General features: G+C 35.3%; 4 protein-coding genes across 5 annotated transcripts; 3 read left to right on the top strand and 1 right to left on the bottom strand.

Moving 5' to 3' along the window:
* The first annotated feature begins 4,821 nt into the window (after positions 1-4,821).
* LOC116164323 (beta-1,4-glucuronyltransferase 1-like) lies at positions 4,822-6,811 on the top strand. The gene is made up of 3 exons (XM_031478487.1): positions 4,822-5,389; positions 5,880-6,461; positions 6,511-6,811. The coding sequence occupies exons 1-3, from the start codon at positions 4,835-4,837 to the stop codon at positions 6,709-6,711; spliced, it is 1,338 nt and encodes a 445-aa protein (XP_031334347.1). The 5' UTR covers positions 4,822-4,834; the 3' UTR covers positions 6,712-6,811.
* Positions 6,812-14,098: 7,287 nt separating this feature from the next.
* Positions 14,099-15,146, top strand: LOC116164336 (thioredoxin-like protein 4A). Its single transcript, XM_031478506.1, has 3 exons — positions 14,099-14,260; positions 14,314-14,450; positions 14,498-15,146. The coding sequence occupies exons 1-3, from the start codon at positions 14,183-14,185 to the stop codon at positions 14,709-14,711; spliced, it is 429 nt and encodes a 142-aa protein (XP_031334366.1). The 5' UTR covers positions 14,099-14,182; the 3' UTR covers positions 14,712-15,146.
* An 82-nt stretch (positions 15,147-15,228) lies between these two features.
* On the bottom strand, positions 15,229-16,557 carry LOC116164331 (zinc finger protein 2-like). Of its 2 annotated transcripts, none has more exons than XM_031478498.1 (3): positions 16,393-16,557; positions 16,177-16,260; positions 15,229-16,132 (listed from the first exon to the last, which is right to left on the bottom strand). In XM_031478498.1, the coding sequence occupies exons 2-3, from the start codon at positions 16,252-16,254 to the stop codon at positions 15,413-15,415; spliced, it is 798 nt and encodes a 265-aa protein (XP_031334358.1). In that variant the 5' UTR covers positions 16,255-16,260; positions 16,393-16,557; the 3' UTR covers positions 15,229-15,412. The 2 variants fall into 2 exon arrangements, with proteins under 2 accessions (XP_031334358.1, XP_031334359.1); XM_031478499.1 differs by having other exon boundaries at positions 16,177-16,267.
* A 1,012-nt stretch (positions 16,558-17,569) lies between these two features.
* LOC116164335 (40S ribosomal protein S23) lies at positions 17,570-18,774 on the top strand. The gene is made up of 4 exons (XM_031478505.1): positions 17,570-17,678; positions 17,943-18,102; positions 18,418-18,616; positions 18,666-18,774. The coding sequence occupies exons 1-4, from the start codon at positions 17,675-17,677 to the stop codon at positions 18,732-18,734; spliced, it is 432 nt and encodes a 143-aa protein (XP_031334365.1). The 5' UTR covers positions 17,570-17,674; the 3' UTR covers positions 18,735-18,774.
* Positions 18,775-19,671: the final 897 nt, after the last annotated feature.

Raw genomic sequence — 19,671 nt, forward strand, 5'->3', positions numbered from 1 at the left:
TATTTAAGATATAAACTGACTTTCATTTCTACTTTATTAATCATAGAAATTAATATAACAATTTTAATTGTCCTGGTACATTTTCTCTAAGAACAAACAGTTAGAATTGCAGATAATTTTACAAGATACCGGACGTTTAGATTTCAATATATTGTCAATTATAATACACGAACGCTTTTTATTTTGATATAAAGGGTGTCGTAAGGAGCTCAAAACCGTTAAGATGCGGAAGAACGAAATCTGTTCAGTCATCCTGTTTTACATGTTAATTTGTCAAATATCATAGACTACATGTAAAATTACAAAGGTTCATAAAGTAATAGCAACGAATATTTCCAGCAACGTGACAGCAGATCACGTATAACCAAAACGCACCCTCTAAAAAAGTTAGCAACGAGCGATGGTTGGAAGCTGTAGTGACGAACAATGATACGAAAAAAGAACGTGGACACAGGCGATTGGACCACTGTTTCGGATATCCCATGTGGTCCGTTATTTGGATTACATTTACATCGATATCGATTAACAAATAAATTAAGTTATCAATTTTGTTCCATAGGGAAACGATTTTTCACTTGCAACGAAAAAACTAGTGCGGGCAACTGGATTAAATTTGCATTTATATAGGTATCGGTGATGTATCGGAAGAGTGTAGACCAATTCGCATTAAAATTAAACGTTTTTTACTTAACCAAAGTTATTACACCATCAATGAATACATTTATACTGTAAAAACGTGATATAACCACGGGTGATATTTTTATATTTATCAGCATATTATTAGTAATGTCCCGTCATTTTCTATTGTATTGTATTTGTATTTAATGTATTGTGAAACTCTACACTTATATTATGGACGCCGCTTCAGTACGCAAATGGGAAAACGAAGTCAAAATAAACTTAAAAAAATAAAAAATTGGAAATGTTAAATTTTTTTTAATGTTTTAGAAGTGCAGGAAATGAGGAAATGTTGAAAATATATCAAAAACGTGCAAAACATGTTAAAAATGTTTAATAATATCGGAATACTTGAATGAACATTCATGTCAGAAATTGTAGAAGTGTTTCAGAATGCATTTTTCAGAAATGGAAATAGGAAGGAAATGTTTGACGTGTTTCTTAGTTTTCAAAACGTGTAGGCATTTTGGAAATTTGTTTAATGTAACCAGAATCTAAACATTTTACGTTTAACTTTAAAAAATGGAAATGTTTTAACAAATTGGAAACGTCTCAGAAATACAGTGTGTAAAGCGATGGAGTATACTCGTACAAGAAGGAATTTTTTTTAAATATTGATTTATGAAAAATAGTTATTTGTTTCATTAGTACAAAAAATGTCAGTTTTCGGGACGAGGAAGATAGTTGCTGGACGACGCGTTAGCGGAGTCCAGCAACCTTCCGAGTCCCGAAAACGCATTTTTTGTACGAATAAAACATAAAATTTTTTCTCCAACCCCCTTTACTTCAAATTATATTCGAATTTAGATTCAGTCACAGTTTCACTACTAGTATAAGAACTTCTGCTTTCTTGTCCTCACGTGTCATGCCACTCTAGTTTTTAGGTTAACTTATAACCTATTCGTTCTGACTTCTTACTTCTCACCTCTCGCGACTTTGTAGGGAGCAAATCTTGAGGTAGCATGTTCTGCCGTTTCTATAATCTCTGGCGGAGTGCAATCCATGTCGCTATCAGTTTCAGTCATTTTATTGTATACACAATTAATATTGTTATATTTTGTATTGAAATAAAAAACTTACCGTACAGTTTTTTAATTAAAATTAATTGCAATTAACTTTTTCAAATTTTGAATTCAAAATGACAGATAATAGTGCAAGGGGTCTGAAGTAGATGGCGTTACGCGCGACGGCGGGTTGTATACGTATTAAAATTACGTTCATCGAATATGTAAATTACGTTACACATGGTTTAAATAAAAATAGCGAGCGTAAATCATTTTCAATACATGTACATACGTATAGGTGACATCATTATTTGCATTGAATATGCAAAAAGATTTGATTTGTATGTATAGAAATATCTTATAACCTGCAATGTAAAACGATGTCAATGTGACATATCTCCGTGATTGTAATTTTTTAATTGGCCAACTTTCAAGGTCAATTTCTTTTTGGTACTAGGACCAAAAGTATCTACTTTTTGTACAGTTGCCATGGTGAAAGCGATTAATCCGCAAAACGTCAATTTTACGTACCGAACACTGTCACAAAATAGCGTCTTATTCAGGTGGTTGGAGAAAAAATTTATTCTTTATGATATTTTTTGCTTGCTTTGAAAGTACCAATAACGTTTCGATAATCTAAAATTTATTTATAGAAATCGGGAAAAATAATAAAATTAATTTTTTTATTGAAAGTTATCATTCTACATTATAATCAAGATAGCGTATTGCTATCAAACCACAAACAATCGAAACGTTATTGGTACTTTCAAAGCAAGCAAAACATATTATGAAGAATAAATTTTTTTCATTAATCAATATTTTAAAAAAAATCCCTCTTGTATACCCCATCGCTTTACACACTGTATATAGGATATTTTGAGATAAATAATTCGGATATACTGGTAATTGGATACATTCCTTTGGAGACAATCTGTGAATCTGACAGCGAGTTAAAATTATGATTTATTAATTATTTTATTTTATTTAATATTTTTGTCGCTGTTGTTGTTTTTGCTGTTGTGTTGTTGGAGTGACAACATGGCTGAGTACAGCAATGGAGAATATACTGACTATTTCTACGGTACTTTAAGTTGGATACCATCCTTACCATTATACCTCTGTTGAAGCCTTAGATGAAGGTGATCATGAAAGAAGATTAAATGATGCAGACGCAGAAGATCTGTTTCGCGAGGGCATAACAAATTTTCACAACTTACACTATAGGGCAGAAGAAAACCCACATTAAATAAGTGAAACTAATTTCCAAAGGAAATTTTCTGAAAAGGTATGGATTGGACTTACTAGCCGCTATTTAATCGCGCCATTCTTTTTTGCCTGAAAATTTAAACGGAGAAATGTACGAGTATGAACATTTTCTTGAAAATGACCTTCAAGGACTTCTAGAAGATGTTCCTTTAGCCGTGTCCGGGGCATTGTCGATCGATTGACAGTACGGGAATTATATTACTCAATCGACGTTTTCCGAATCGTTGATTTGGAAGAGCAGGCCCAATACTTTGGCCTGCAAGGAGTCCGGATTTAGTTTCACTGGACTACTGCGTATGGGGTCATATGAAAGATAAGTCTACTAAACTCCAATGAATATCGTAGACAAAGGATAGGTACTCGACACTGCTGAACACATTCAGAATACATTGACAACTAGAGTAACTAAAACAGAACTAAGAAGACGCTGTCGTGCGTGTATACGCAATAGAGGTTGCCATTTTGAGCAATATTTGTAGAAATCAGGGTAGAAGTTAAGTGTTAATGTTCTTATTCTTCGTTTGATGTAACGGGCGATCAAAAATGAGTTGCTATCGTGTCGAGTCGCCTTTGGAAGTTCAATTTAAGTACGATTTCCCATGTAAACAAAAATTCCAAAGGTGACTCGCCAGCAACTCATTTTTGATCGCATAGTATTTACTATTTATTTAAAACATGTGTAAATGAAAGCGCATTTTTGGTAATGCAGATCAGTATTTCATTAGCAAAATTTAAAATTATCGATCTCACAAGTAGTCTAACGCAAAATAGACTAGAGCCTGCATATCTACACTACATCAGAAAGCTATTAGTCAAAATTTGAAGTGTCTAGCTATTGTAATTGCTGAGATCTCGGCCGGACAGCCTGCCAACCAACCATAACGAATATAATAGCGTTTTTTTTTCCCAAAAATGCGCTAGAAAACAAATTATTTATGTAGTCATGGCAATTTTATTGCCCTTTTTCCTGAACCATTAAATGTTTGTTGTAAGATTCGTATCTTGCTAGATATCTATTACAATATGGAAGTTTTTTAAATAATTTGTACGTAAACTACATTGATATTCATTCGGAAATAACCTTCAAGAATGTTTACAAAAGATTTGTAAAAATTATTTTTTCGAAGTTTTTCTTTGAAATTTTTACACGATCAAAATGCTTTTGGACCTATTTTATTCCAAACGGAAGACCATATGGTTGGATAAGTATTCCAGCAAAAAAGTTCCAAAAAATGAAACTACATTTCTCGGAAATTAAACTTGCCCGATGCCTAAAATAAAACATTCACATCCGGATTCTTCGAAAACCGAAATATAGGATTCGATACCTTCCATACCAAGCCAAACCGAGGTATTACGTATTACCATTGTACATACACCTATATACAATGGTATTACTTAACCAAAATGTACTTTTGAGGCAAGATAATGAGATAAAGCTATAAAAAAAGGCGTGCAAAAGAATCGAATAAACTAAAGGAATGCTACATTTCAATGCCAATTGTGGCAGCAGTTTGAAACCATACCAGCGGCCTACTCATTTTTGAGATTCCCACTACGTGCCTTAAATAGAAACCTTGATTGTATTCGCATCCATCTGCAATCAAAAGCCGAAAAAGGAAATGGAGCAAAGAAGGAATTAAAAATATATATATTTCCAAAGACCAAAATGGGCAATAAAATGGTTCGGTAGCTATACCGGTATTATCTAAAACAACAATGTAGCTATCTTGGAAAACACGTGTAACTGTAAAAGTATAATTATTAACTTAATCATCACGTGAACCCAATTTGAGCAATGGGTGTACGTGATTTATTCAGTATTTTTATGATAAAAGCGATGCCATTTCACCAAACTGTTTATGCATTTACAAAAGGTCGCGATCATGAAATTGACGTGGTTTTCAGTACGGAATTGCCTCTTGCTTTTTATCGCCTGTTTGGCCGTTTTGGCAATATCTATAAACATTATAACTTCAACACGCTGGGCTAATTTTCGGCAAAGTGAAATATTTAAACTACCAGCACCTGCCGAACGGATTCGAACCACCACGTCAACCGCGGCACCAAGGAAGGAAAACCTAATTCAAGAAATAACAGGCTGTTACGATCGTGTCCTGGAGCCAAGTATCGAACAACGTGGAGAATACTGGGTGTTATTTAACTACGTGCCGGCACGTCAAAGGTATCGGTGCTATGAGAGTATAACCTACACCACACAGGGCGATTACACATTCTTGGACAATTTGATTCCTTTGGTCGAACGATGGAATGGTCCTATAAGTGTGGCCCTGCATGCACCTGGATACGATTTCTCTAACACCGTTGATTCAATTGCTTACTTGAGGCATTGTCTTAAAGCAAGCGATTTAATTAAGAAATACGTCACGTTTCACATTTTCTTTTCGACAAGCCACATACCCTTCTATACAGCATCAAAGGTAAATTCATGTTATTTTATCCATTTTTTACTTTAAACGGATTTCGTTTAAACTGGGAAAGTTCTATACGTGCAGTAATTAATGGAATTATATCTACGTAGAGTGCCTTTTAATTAACTTTGTTTCATTCAGTAGATAGGGTGCTTTTTATAGTTCTTAAAATTCCATAAGTTGCTTAAAAGTACTAATGATTGTGGCCGTTGTACGAACTATCTTATTATTTGGTGAAAATCGCCGATTTGAACCCTTTTTCTTAGTTTCCCATACATGCACATTAAGAGGTGGCGTAATTGATCCTTTGGGAATATAGGAAACTTTACGCGTTTGTCTGCTAAAGTAAGCAGATTAGTCACTTTGAAGCATGGGAGATCGTATAATTAGTCTAATGTAAACAATGTGGAATAGAGCCATTACGACTTTCAGTCTATTACATAATATCTTTCACTTGCAGGGGTGAAATGCTTAATCCATATATCTTCTTTTGTTACAGCCGCCAAGTTTCACACTACGGAATTCGTACAAAGACCATTTCGATTGCTACAAAACGGCACCATACGCGAACAAAGACTTCAAAGCTTTATACAAAACGAAAGCCAACCTTACATACCCGATCAATGTCGCTCGAAACATTGCAAAACGTAGTGCACAGACACATTTTGTTCTAGCTTCCGATATCGAATTATATCCCTCTCCCAATTTAATACCAAAATTCCTACGCTTTGTCGAAGAAAATCGAAAACTGATCGAAAGAAAAACTAAAAAAGTATTCGTTCTGCCTGTTTTCGAGGTACTGCTTAATCAAACACTTCCATCCAACAAAACCGCACTGCAGAAAATGTTTAATGCGAAAAGAGCATTTTATTTTCATAAGCGCATTTGTTCTCTGTGCCACACAATACCAAACGAAAAGAAATGGATTTCCTCAAAAGAAGACAGCAAATTAAATATTTTCACATCGACCAAACGTCAGGGAAAGTACAGAAAGTGGGAAGCTTTCTACATAGGAACGCACAGCGACCCAATCTTTGACGAAAGGTTTTCGTGGGAAGGACAGAGCAATAAAATGGTCCAAGTAAGATTCTGAAATAGCTCATTTTACATGATACAATTTCTCACTTTAGGGTTACGCTATGTGCCTAATGAATTATGACTACTTGGTGCTCGACAATGCGTTTCTAACACATAAACCAGGAGTCAAAAAACAAAGAATACAACTTATTAAGTTTCGGTCTATGGTATACAAGACCCAGCAGATAATACGGAAATATGTTAAGCCCCAATTACAATACATGTTCGGCAGAAACGATAACTGTTATCTTTAAATGTTTAAATAAAGGGAGAATGTGCCCATATTCTCGTCCGCATTACGTTTACTCTGGAAAGATGTAAATAAATGAATCTACGGTTTGGCTATTTATACACTGCTCGCTGTTTGAATTGCCCCCGGTTATTATTCTATCTACCCTGGATCATTGGATCATAGGTACCTACATAATTATAGTTTCTTCGAAAGGCAAATGCAAATTTTTTCACATACAAAAACCGATACGTCCTCAACGCATTACTCGTTTTGTGCTAATTTCTGCGCCAATTCCTACGTTGCGTGCATCTATATTGACGAAGATTAATATAATATGGGGTTACAACTATGTTTTGTGCTTTTGAAATACTTGCAAAAAGAAAGCTGGAAAGAGTTGACCGCTTTGTGTAAAGGCAAAGAAAAATATGGAGAGCACAAAATCATTAGCTTGGAGTGCATGCTGCGAAGATACTGTTAAAACTGTTAAACCGGATATGCACAAGAAAAATGGAGGAAGGGATACAGTAAGAAAAGAAATGAGTACAAAAGACGCAATTGCGGTTGTCAGAAAAATTGGCGAGTGATGCTTGGTGAAGGCGAAAAGTTTGAAGGTGTGTTTAGTTGACATGGAGATGCTAAAATGGAACAGATTAATATGAAATATTTAAAAAAGGAGAGTATAGATTGGATCAATAATCTTTATATGGGACGAGAACTAGCCATGAGGTTTGTGGAGAGGGTAACGTATTGGTTTGCCATCGGTCAGGCAGAAGAATGCTGGAATGGAGATATACCTAAGAGTGAGCGTTGGAGGGAGAATAGCTCCTATTTGGTTTGCTGACAATATTATCCTCTTTGCGGAAAGGGTGCAGGGACTGAAAGAAATGCTGCAAAGTAAATGAGTTGAATAACTTGCGTAAGTGAAGGAAAGCTGAAGCAGGTGGACCAGATGAGACAAGATAAGGAAGTACTGGGAAAGAGATAATTATATGGCACAGATTACCCTACACTGGTAATCTGTGATTATGAACACCAATTAACAAAAGATACAGAATTTGGTTGGGTAACGTGTTGAGAAAAAACTGTTTGTGAAGAGACGTGATGGAAAAGGAACTGTAAACGGAAGAGTGAGTAGAGGAAGGAGATGGTTGTAAATGATAGATGATGCAAAGGAAAGAAGAGGAGGGTACGTATCAATGAAGAGCACTAGGACTTGCGATGATGATAATGATTTAGAAGAACTACGACCTTCGATCGCAATTAAGGTTCACTGTTCTGATATGTTTTTGTGTCTCCGCTTCTACATTTTCTGCATCCATATTAACCAAGATACAGGATTTTTAAATTGGTTTTACAACTACATGCTAATAATAACATTTATAGCGACCAAAGTTCAAAGCTAAATGCCGTATTAACTTATTTAATGACTTTTTAAAATATACCTACCATTACATGCTAAAAGTTGAGAGCGTACAATTAAGTACGTAAAAAAAGAGGCGCCATAAAAGGTATCAAAACACACCTTTTATGCAGATAACGTGCAAATGCAAAACGTGTGGTTTCTTTAAATTTTTGCACCCCCATCACCACTGCCACCATCTTGGAGTAAACATTTTTTCAAAATCAAAAAGAACGTACCCAAAAACTACTACGAGGTGTGACAATTAAGTAATGAGACTGTTCCATAAAAACCGTATATTTAAATCCAGTTGTTTGCGATGTTTGGGGCACCCTGTTGACTCATTTTCGCAATCTTTCGAGTACTTGGCGATAGTAGACTTGATTTGCGATTTGACCCGGTGAAACAAATCTTTTGTGGGCGATTCCACGGGTATCAAAAAAGGTAATGATCATCGTTTTCACCCTCGACTTGCTCATGCGAGCTTTTTTCGGTCGAGGGGCGTGCGGAGACAACCATTGTGAGCTTTGGCGTTTGGTTTCAGGGTCGTATTGGAAAAATCAGCTCTCATCGCCTGTAATAACTCCATCAAACAGCGTGGGATCGTTTTCCACTTGCTCCAAACAGTGTTCTTTGGAACCATCTTCGCGCACAACTTTTTCATCCCATAATCGTCGGTTAAAATTCGTCTGACTGTTTCACGGTTCATACCCAGTTCCGAGGCCAAGAGAGCACTATCACCATATGCGCACGTTTTCGATCTTAGCGTACGTTTCACATACTGTTTCGCCCAATCTGGCGCAAAATTTTATCGCGACTCGTTGCTCCAGATTTCGCTTCTCCATTTTAGTGACGAGCACCACCAACACACGTCTACTAAACACATCACAACAGGCGAACTAAACAAGCTAGAGCGATGGTAAACATATCAATGGAAAGAGGAAAAATGCCGGGCAATAAAATCAGTCTCATTACTTAATTGTCTCATAGAACACCTGCAGTGTTAAAGGAATCTAAAAGATTGGATCTAAAATATTCGAGGAATCTGAAGAAACCGAAAAATTGAAAACAATTGACGGCCTGAAATATCTGGAAAAACAAAAGAATGCCAATAATCTGTAGAACGTAGAGAGATCAATTTCCGAAAATGATCCAAAGTCGAAGAATCCAAATAAACCTAAACATTTGAAGGTTTCGAATAAATTGAAGAACCGGATGGATCCCAGTGGCGTATTTACAGGGGGGATGAAGGGGATATATTTCCCCCCAGAAGAATTGAGTTATCATCATAGCTATTAGGTATTTAGGTAATACTCCGCTATCCGTTCCGCCCACTTTAAAATAAAGGCAATAATATATAGGTATATGTAGAGAGCAATTTTGGTTTTGGTTAAAGTCTAAAGTCACTAAAATCTAAATATTCTGTAGTATTCAGTATTCACTATTCAGTGAGTGATCAGTGTTGGCAGTCAACGATTTGGCTATTCAGCATCGATCGGCAATTCGCTACATTGATGCCCAAAATAACAAATAGGTATCAGGTACTTAGTACTGCTACTGAGGTGAGGTACCTGCGTCCTGCCTTTCACGAAATGACGAAAATAAGAATTTTAAATTTTAAAAACAGGAATTTTTTTTGCTCATAACTTTTGATTGAGACGTCTAATCGAAAAAGTACGAATCGTTTTGGATTCTACGCACCCAAATTAATAAGAAAAAGTTTTTTCCCGAGAAATTTTGGTGCAGTCGATTTTTGGGAAAAAAGGAAGGTAATAACTGCCTTTTTTTTGCCCAGAAAAAAAAAATTGTCTCAGATCGACCGGAAAAAAATATTTTCTTATAGAATGTGGCCTGTAGAATCCATAATTCCAAACAGTTCCAAGATCGGACTACTAGATCAAAAGTTACAGCCCTTTGAATTTTTTGTCGAAATGGGTTTGTGCCCATAACTTTTGATTGAGACGTCTAATCGAAAAAGTACGAATCGTTTTGGATTCTACGCACTCAAATTAATAAGAAAAAGTTTTTTCCCGAGAAATTTTAGTGCTGTCGATTTTTGGGAAAAAAGGAAGGTAATACACATCAAAAGTTACAGCCCTTTGAATTTTTTGTCGAAATTGGTTTTTTGCCCATAAATATACCTATTATTCAAAGTTTTCGTTGACTAATTAAAGCAAAAGCAATAAAGGGGCCTGTCAGCAGTAAGAAATAAAATACCGTTCTAATCTAATCTTTTTCGCTTGTACAATAATAAATAGATAAATGACTACCAGCATCAGCAACCTGCAACCCAATTTCTATTTCTTCCCCCCCCCCCCTCCTCCTTCTAGTACGCACTGGGTGACTGTATGTGCCACGAACTTGTTTAATCCCCCCCCCCCAGAATACATTTCTACGTACGCCACTGATGGATCCGACGAATCATTAGAATTTACTTTCTCACCGTTTATGCTTTTTGGGTGGCTGAACATGAATTAAAATTTCCTGGTCCGTTTTTTAGCACTTTTTGTCCAAATTTTGGCAGTTTTGGGCCGATATCTCAGAAAGGAAGCGTTTTTTCGACAAACCCATTCTATACAAAATTAAAGAAAACAACATTTCCTGTACTCCCGTTTCAGTACTTTTAAAAACTTCTAAATAGCGGGAAAAGTGGGAAAGCGGGCATTCTACGCTGATTTTTGCGAGCGATCACATATCAGGGTGACAATTTGAAAACTTACCACCCTCCATATCTTAGCAAATGAACAAGATATTTAAAAAAATCAAAATCCGTTTCGGTAATTCGGAGGGGGAATCACAATTACATAGTTGGCGATGCACCCCCTCACACCCCCTGCGCCACAGCCACCCCAACTTTTAAATCTTAAATAGTGACCCCCCATGTGTGATACGTCGTTGGAAAGCTCTGAAAAAATGCTTTCCAACCATACCAATAGCATTACGTTTAGGTTAGTAATTATCGTGCAAATCAAAAAATAAACTAATATGATACATTTTCTAAAGTTGGATTTTATTTCAATAAATGTTCAAAATGGTTTCCGTTCTTGGTAAGACAGTATTACTATGCGATCAAAAATGAGTTGCTGTCGAGTCGCCCTTTGAAATTTTTGTTTACATGGAAAATCGTATTTAACTTGAACTTCCAAAGCCGACTCGACAGCAACTCATTTTTAATCGCCAGTTATAATCTATTCTCAAACTCTTGTCGAACCTTTTCAAATGTTGGTTTTGCAATATTTCGACATTCTTGAATTATTCTCTGTCTTAGTTCGTCTATGTTCGCCGGTTGTGTTTGAAATACGACAGATTTCAAATGTATCATATTAGTTTATTTTTTGATTTGCACGATAATTAGTAACCTAAATGTAATGCTATTTGGTACGGTTGGAAAGCATTTTTTCAGAACTTTCCAAAGATGTATCACACATGGGGGGTCACTATTTAAGATTTAAAAGTTGGCTTGGCTGGGGCGCAGGGGGTTGGAGAGGGTGCGTCGCCAACTATGTCATTGTGATTCCCCCTCCGAATTACCGAAACGGATTTAGATTTTTTTAAATATCTCGTTTATTTACTAAGATATGGGGGGTGGTAAGTTTTCAAATTGTCACCCTGTATAACCACCAGTAACTGAAAAAATTGATTCACAATCGACATTTTTAGCTGCGTTACAAGAAATATCTTAGCGTAAATTTGGGCACCGGAACGTAAATGGAATCTATCCGAATAATAGTAAAGAATTAGCTATTTAACTTCGAGTAACAACATATGAAGTAGCCAGAACTCTTAAGTTTCGAGTAGGTACTTTGTGGAGGAACATTTATACAAATTTGGATTTGCGAGTTACCTGCAATTTTATAAGTGTGCAAATAAACGAATTACAGTAAATTTTGAGACGCAGAAAAAATGTTTAATAGCAAGATTCATAGCAAAGCCTTTTATTTATGTATATTACGTGAAGGAACAATTCGAATCCAAACAAAGGATGTTGATTGGAAAACTTGTATTTAAATTCAGTGACACAATTCCTTTGGTTGGATAAAGAATTTTGTTTAGCCTTCAGTATGTATTTGAACAGGAGAATATACCAGTAATTCAGCGGTACAGATGAATAAGGATCAAATTTAATATGGACACGTGATCAGGAGATGCATGTTGGTTGTATTTCTTTTTATAAGCCAAATCTATATTTTAAGTCAAATAACTTGGAAAGGAACATGGAATTGATCGCCATTGTTTTCAGATGAGTAATTTATTCAATTTCAATCAACCAGGCCATAAGATTCTGAATGTCAGGTTTTAAAAGGAGATAAAAGGCCAACCGTCCGCAAGGTAATGGGGTTTAAAATAAATTTCTATTACTGAGGCAGCCGTGAGTCAAATAAAATTAATTGTCATACTAATTTTGATATGCCAGAACCTTACAAACTAAGGAGATCTACGAGACTACTTTACGTAGCTTAGATACTCGATAGGCCTTAAAAACCTTATGAGACTTTATAATATATTTTATTTTTTTATATCATTTATGAACATTGTTATTGGGGTAACTTGTTGTGTTCATAAATTAAAATAAATAAATAAATAACGTTTAAAGGTATAGAAATTTACATTTCAGAACTTCGACATTCTAAGCAACAGTAATAATTTATATATTTAGGTAATTTAAAAGTTGTAGAATGCATGACGGAGGCTTCGAAACTTTAGGAATTTAAAAGTTGGGACATTTCCAAAATGGAGCTGTACGTTTTTCTCTTATATAGAGAAGGAACATAGTCTAAGGTTTTTCTACTCTCATTCATTACAATGGCTGTTATTTAAGGAAAACGGTTTTTCCGTTCTTGGACCTAACTTAAAAACTAATACTGATATTTCAACTTTCTTTAAGTGCCAGCCAGCGTTCCCTTCATCATTGCAAAGAATATCGACTATCAAGAATTTGTTAGACTTCATCTACAAAAGCAGCATTTCATAAGAATTAACGTTTGACTGTTTTTTTCAAATATGGCGGATTGACTACAGAGGATCTTATTGCACCAAATATGAGTCACATCCTGTGTATTTCACCCTTTCACAGAATCTTGGTACCTGATGCTTACTTTATCCATATTGTTCCTAAAGGCCTAAACCTTGTTTTTAACCTATATGTCACCTCTCGAGGCCTACATGCTACATATTTTGTTAATATTGTTATAATTTTATGTTGTTCATTAACATCATTACAAACAATTAATTTTGCTACACAATTTAATATCCATTTTTTTTCTTGGTAAGGTCTTTTTTCCTAGCCTATTTCTTTTTTTATTCGGTGAACTACCATTTCCAAAGTTTATTCTAACAGTGTAATTAATTCGACTAAATTTCCCAATTTTCACAATCTTCATAATAACAATGTTGTTTAACCAAATTAAATCTTCTTTATAAATAGGTAATAAATTTCTTCCATGGGGATCGTAGTTGGAAGCGTCCCCATTACACTGGTCGCGTTGCCACGTTGTATGGCAATACTTAACCTTTGTCGTAGTAAGTGGTAGCTCGGGGGTTCCCCAGTAATGTTAGTATTGGGTTTTCCCAGGTATTCCACAAAATTAATTATTAAACAAACTTTTCACAATTTCAGTGTTTTATTTTACATGCCTTCCCAACCGTACTTCAGGTCATATCGTCGTTTACAACTAACGTAAGGGGGCCCTGCCTTAGATGTTTGATTACGTGTCACTTTTCGATTTCAAATTTAATCGGGATCTGTTTAGTTTTAGAGGGAATAGTCAATCTGGTGGCCATTGTCAAACGTTACCGGATTGACTTTATTTCCGTGTTCTTGTAGTGTTAAGTTGGCTTAGAGCCTGGAGGTTAAATACACTACAGATCTAATCATTTTGACAATTGAACGGTTATTCCAATCTACTGACATTTTAGTTGTGCGAACTGCCATCCAAATTGACGCACTCTGTATAACACAAAGTTTCGTTTCCTTACGTTGGTTATTGCTATATTTTGACAACGTCCCCCGGCTGTCAATTTTATATCTTAACCTCAAATCGATACATAAATATTTTCTTTTTCCACTTAAGTGAAAAATTAACCAGTCTTCAACATGTCTTATATGCTCGCTCATTTACACAATGGATGGCAGGTAGACCAAGCAATATTATCCGAAGAAGATAGAGTAATCGTAAGTTATATCTCTCACTTATAATTGCAATTACAAGACTGTTTTCTTAACAGGTTGTTCGATTTGGACACGATTGGGATCCTCAATGCATGAGAATGGACGAAGTACTGTATAATATTGCAGAGAAAGTAAAAAACTTTGCGGTTATATACTTGGTCGACATTACTGAGGTTCCAGATTTTAATAAAATGTAAGTTCATCGCTGTGTATTAGTTGTACTCAAAGATGATATTTTAGGTACGAATTGTACGATCCGTGTACAGTAATGTTTTTCTTTAGAAATAAACACATTATGATTGATTTAGGTACTGGTAATAACAACAAAATTAATTGGCCATTGGAAGACAAACAGGAGATGATAGATATAATTGAAACAGTGTACAGAGGGGCTCGAAAAGGACGAGGTCTTGTTGTCTCACCCAAAGATTACTCGACAAAGTATAGATACTGATTTAACCGTGTTTGGGGTCTGAAAATTACTTGTTATTGTACGATTGCTGAAGAAACAAGAAAGTTGTATAAGTATATTGTAGAAAACTACTTGTATATGATAAAAACATGCAGTACATTACAAATGTGTAAATAAATCGATTTTTAGTAATTTTTTGATAAATATAAATTAATCAGTCTGTAGAGTGATTGATGACACAAACTTATAATCACATTTTAAGTTTTGTTAATTTATCAATTAAAATTAGATCACACAAAAATAAAGCTAATAAAATGCAGGCAATGGGAACCAAAAAATTTTGGCCACATGACCATCTTTTTTTCTGAAGCACAATTAGTTTTGGTTCTCATTATCAACATGACTAACTACTAATTATTCCACGAACACAGGAAAAATTACAGTCTCCTACTTTTGACTATATCCTACATAAGTACAATCTTTTGAGATCATATACCAATAATAAATTCAGTCTAATAAACTAATATAATTTCAGTACTACGGACTGATTAATAAGGAACAATGTTTCAAATATCCACTTGGAAGTACTTTCGCATAATCATATTGCTTATACTTATGAAAATACAACATTAATCATGAGCAGACTTTTCTTCTTAATTTTACGTATCTTTAATACTACAATAAAGCAAAAATATGAAGCGTATATAAGATTGATATGAGTATTGCATTTACGATCCTTAAAGCTACTGCATGGTACTTAGATCAGTTCCATTTATTACAAATTTGTGGTTGTTTCTTATGTGAGAATTTAAGTTTCCCGACTGTGTAAAAGCTTTCTCACAAAAATGACATTTAAATGGTTTTTCGTCGGTATGCAACCGAACGTGATTGCCAAGATTTCCCGATTGTGTAAACGCTCGATCGCAATGCGGACATTTGAATGGTCGTTCTCCCGTATGAATACGCATGTGATTAATTAAATTACAGGATTGCGCGAAGCCCTTTGTACAAACCTCACATATGTACGGTTTATGACCGGTATGTGTTCGCATGTGTATTATTAAATTACTGCCTGTGTTAAACGCTTTCATGCAAAATTTACACGTTAATGGGTCGTTCGGATCTCGCCTCATATTTTCATGTTTCTGCAAATGTGTTTTCATGCGACGGAAGAATTTTTTGCAAATAGGACATTTCTCTAATGGAAGAGATTTTCTTTTCAAGCTTGAACTGCGAACATCGGCTTGTAACAGTTCTTCACTAGTTATCAGTCTTACAGTTTGCCTTGGAGATCTATGAGTTTTGCGCACTTTTTCCAGACCATATCCACACAAGTTTGGCATTTTCAATTTAATCGAGTGTTGATTAATAGGAATTAAGGAAAACTGTTGGCTGCCTCTTTTTGAATTGCCATTGTGCTCTTCTTCTTGACTATCGCTTTGGTAATATCCCGCATCTTCCTTCTACAAAGCAAAGTTAAATACGTACCTTTACATTAAATACTTACAGAATCATCGTCAATAATTACATCTGGTTCTAGTGACGACTGAAAAGCATCCTCCGACTCTTCGTTCTCCATATCCATGCAAACCTACAACCTTTATTTATAAGGGTACAACTACATTGAAATTAGAAAAATTATTTCAAATTTTGTTGTCAAAAAGAAAGAAAATAAACAAAAAACTTAACCCCATTTTTTTTCCAAATAAAATACGCATTTTACCTTGATTAGTAAATAAAGGAGAGCTTAATGATTTAGCGTTGTTGAACATGAAGGCTTGGTCCAGAATAGAAACACAAAAAAAAGGAGCACAACATCAAAACTCGATTGTATTGGGCTCAAAAAAATATACAAAAAGTGCGCTTCCTTTAACTGTCAAATGGTTGGAAATCCTTAGTGTTCATTGGCGATCAATTCTAAGATCATACCAGCATTTAGGAAACAAAGAACCCTACTTAAACGCACTGGTCAGTGTTGCCTACTGTGCGATTAAAAGTAATTCAACGGTAATTTAAAATATCATTAAAATCAATGGTAATATGCCAACAGAGAATGAAAATGCGTTCTAGCTGATATATGTTAAGCTCTTAGAACTTGACCATTCCTAAAATATAGCACAAAAATCCGAAAGTGGTCTACGCTGTTTCAAGACAGCTTTGTATATTGGTGATTTCGGCCTGACAGCACTTAAAAGCTTTGAAACTGATATAGAAATGTGATACAAGGTTCTGGCGAGCATGTAGAAAGCCCCGAAGCGTTCAATTGCTCTAAACGGTCTTCTAGCTAGTAGCTGAGACTGCAGAAGGTATATAAAAATTTTCCGGTTCTTTTAGCACTATCCAAAAGCTCTCGTTAAAAACGGTGTTTCTTTTTTAAATTTTTTCTCTAATTATAAGATTATCTTATCATTATAAAATTTTCGTTCAGTGGATTTCGAGCTAGCTCCCCTACTACAAGGCCACGCGATATATGAGTTGCATAACGTCAAGGGGAAACAGTAAAATTATTAATTTTATTTCTACAAAACGTAAACACATTTGTCCAGCTTACCAAGTTTATCACCTTTGATTAATAATCAAAGTATATAACTCGTTTTATTTTTTTGGCGTAATACTGACTCGTGTTTTAACCAATCACAGCCTTTAGTGGCTGGAATATTCTGCAGAGCACTTAAAACATTCTTGAACTCTTTCTCTTTCATATATGCACCTATAAAGGCGAGGCCCAATTTTTGTTTAATTTTGTGACTGAATTTGGTACTCGTATCGTCACGAATTTGAAATGCATTCCTCTTAACATGTACCAAACTCTTAAAAACATTGTGGGATTATAATCATATACGGTTAATGATATTACTTATCTGTATCGCGAGATGTCGCACACAACGCACATTATTTCTTACAATCGGCATCACTGCCTTTTTTTTAGTAACATTTTGGTTCTCACTGTTACCACATCTGTTCGTAAAAAAAATTCTCTTCCGTTCTCGCAGAGAAGCTACGACATGGGTGAGTCTTTTTTACTCAAAATTTAAGGTTTTTAACATAAAAATGCTCAAAAAATCAATTGTAAACATCACCGTTGTTTTACATTAGTAATTTTCAACTTCGACCACTCGTCAATCGTAGTTTTTGTTAAATTTAGGTTATTGAAATTTATTGAATCAATCTTAATCATCCTCGAAAATCCGGATATAATCCGTACAATTATCGCGCTTTTTACGTCGAGCAACGCTCTATGGTGTTTTATTTATCGGTATTTATGCATTTCAGGTAAACCCAGAGGAATTCGGACTGCACGAAAACATGTGAACCATCGCCGTGATCAGCGATGGGCGGATAATGACTACAAAAAGGCTCACTTGGGAACGCGGTGGAAGGCGAATCCTTTTGGTGGTGCTTCTCACGCGAAAGGAATCGTGTTAGAAAAAGTGTAAGTAGTTGTGTTTCGTACGATAAGTGCACTGCAGACAACTTGATAGTGATGCAAACTTGAGGGTCATGTACGCAGTGCTATAGAAGAAAGGTCCTGAACCATTGGGAAGCTTCCTCAATAAGCTTTACGCTCTGATATGTACCTAACATCCATCGCTGAAGAAATACTTTGCGCAGAATTTCTATGTGAATGGTTTATTTAACATCCAATCACAGGAAAATTCTGTGCGGAGTGTTTTTTATGTATCGTCTTCATCACATGTTTTTACTTATTTATATGATAGTGCAGTCAGTCTACATTTATATGTTACAGCGGGGTTGAAGCCAAACAACCTAACTCTGCCATCCGCAAATGTGTAAGAGTACAATTGATTAAAAATGGAAAAAAAATTACTGCGTTCGTACCTCGTGATGGTTGTTTAAACCATATCGAAGAAAACGACGAAGTTTTAGTTGCAGGATTCGGTCGTAAGGGTCATGCCGTAGGTGATATTCCTGGAGTTAGATTTAAGGTTTGTGATTATATTATCGTAATTTAGCACTAATTTCTTCTACTTGCAGGTTGTTAAAGTTGCTAATGTTTCCCTCCTAGCATTGTATAAAGAAAAGAAGGAACGACCTAGGTCATAATTTAAAATTATGAAATAAATACACTTTTATAAACTATAAAGCTTGTTTCTTTTATTTTACCTGTACTCTCCTAATGACTAATTGAGAAATGCAAAGATTTTTGTTTATTTAATGATAATTAAGCTGTAGGGTTTGCCTTGGCATTTATGTTTGAATGTGGTTCATTTAAATTGACTTCTATGCCCTTTGAAATTTTTCTTGCCAGTATAAAATTGAGAAAATTCAAAAGGCAAATCTAAAGCATCGAGCACAAAAACTAAATTATAGGGCCTTTGTGGGCATAGTTGCCAAAACAATTTGGAAAATGGTATACAGTGTGTTCCAGCTCTTATCTGGTGCGTTCTCCCTGGGACACATGGTATTTTCTTATTTAGTTTTACATTTATGACACACCTGGCAGAAAATTACACAAATGCAAGGCAAAACGAAAATTTTTCCAAATAAAATGGGTGTATAGTTGTATACAGGGTGGTTCCTAGCGCGTCGCAAGAAAGTGGAAATGTTACAATTACAAGTTGTTTTATGCCTGCCAAGTTACTTCTTTATTTAGTGTGATGTACCCCAATCGGCCGATTCCAAGCAGTACCACAGGTGTGCATGTTTGAAAGAATAGCCACAGTGTTAAATATCTGCAAGTGGAATAACATTCACAATTTCCCTCAAAACCATCAGGAAAACGACAATACATTCAACGTTTTGGCTGCAGTAGCGGAAAATTCGAATATAAGTTTAAGAACAATTTCTTCAAACCAATTCTTTGATTATGTACCTACTCTGGTTCCGGAAAATGATAAACAAATAGTATCTGATCCAGATGCAGCATTACATTCTCTAAAAAAACATTACCCCGGCATAGATGCTTTTTCTTGCGTCGGTTATATNTGTGTACAGGGTGGCCAAATAAGAATGCGAGGTACTGTATCTGGGAACCTGTCCA

The sequence above is a fragment of the Photinus pyralis genome, unplaced genomic scaffold (assembly GCF_008802855.1).
Source record: "Photinus pyralis isolate 1611_PpyrPB1 unplaced genomic scaffold, Ppyr1.3 Ppyr1.4_LG2, whole genome shotgun sequence".
Lineage (NCBI taxonomy): Eukaryota > Metazoa > Arthropoda > Insecta > Coleoptera > Lampyridae > Photinus > Photinus pyralis.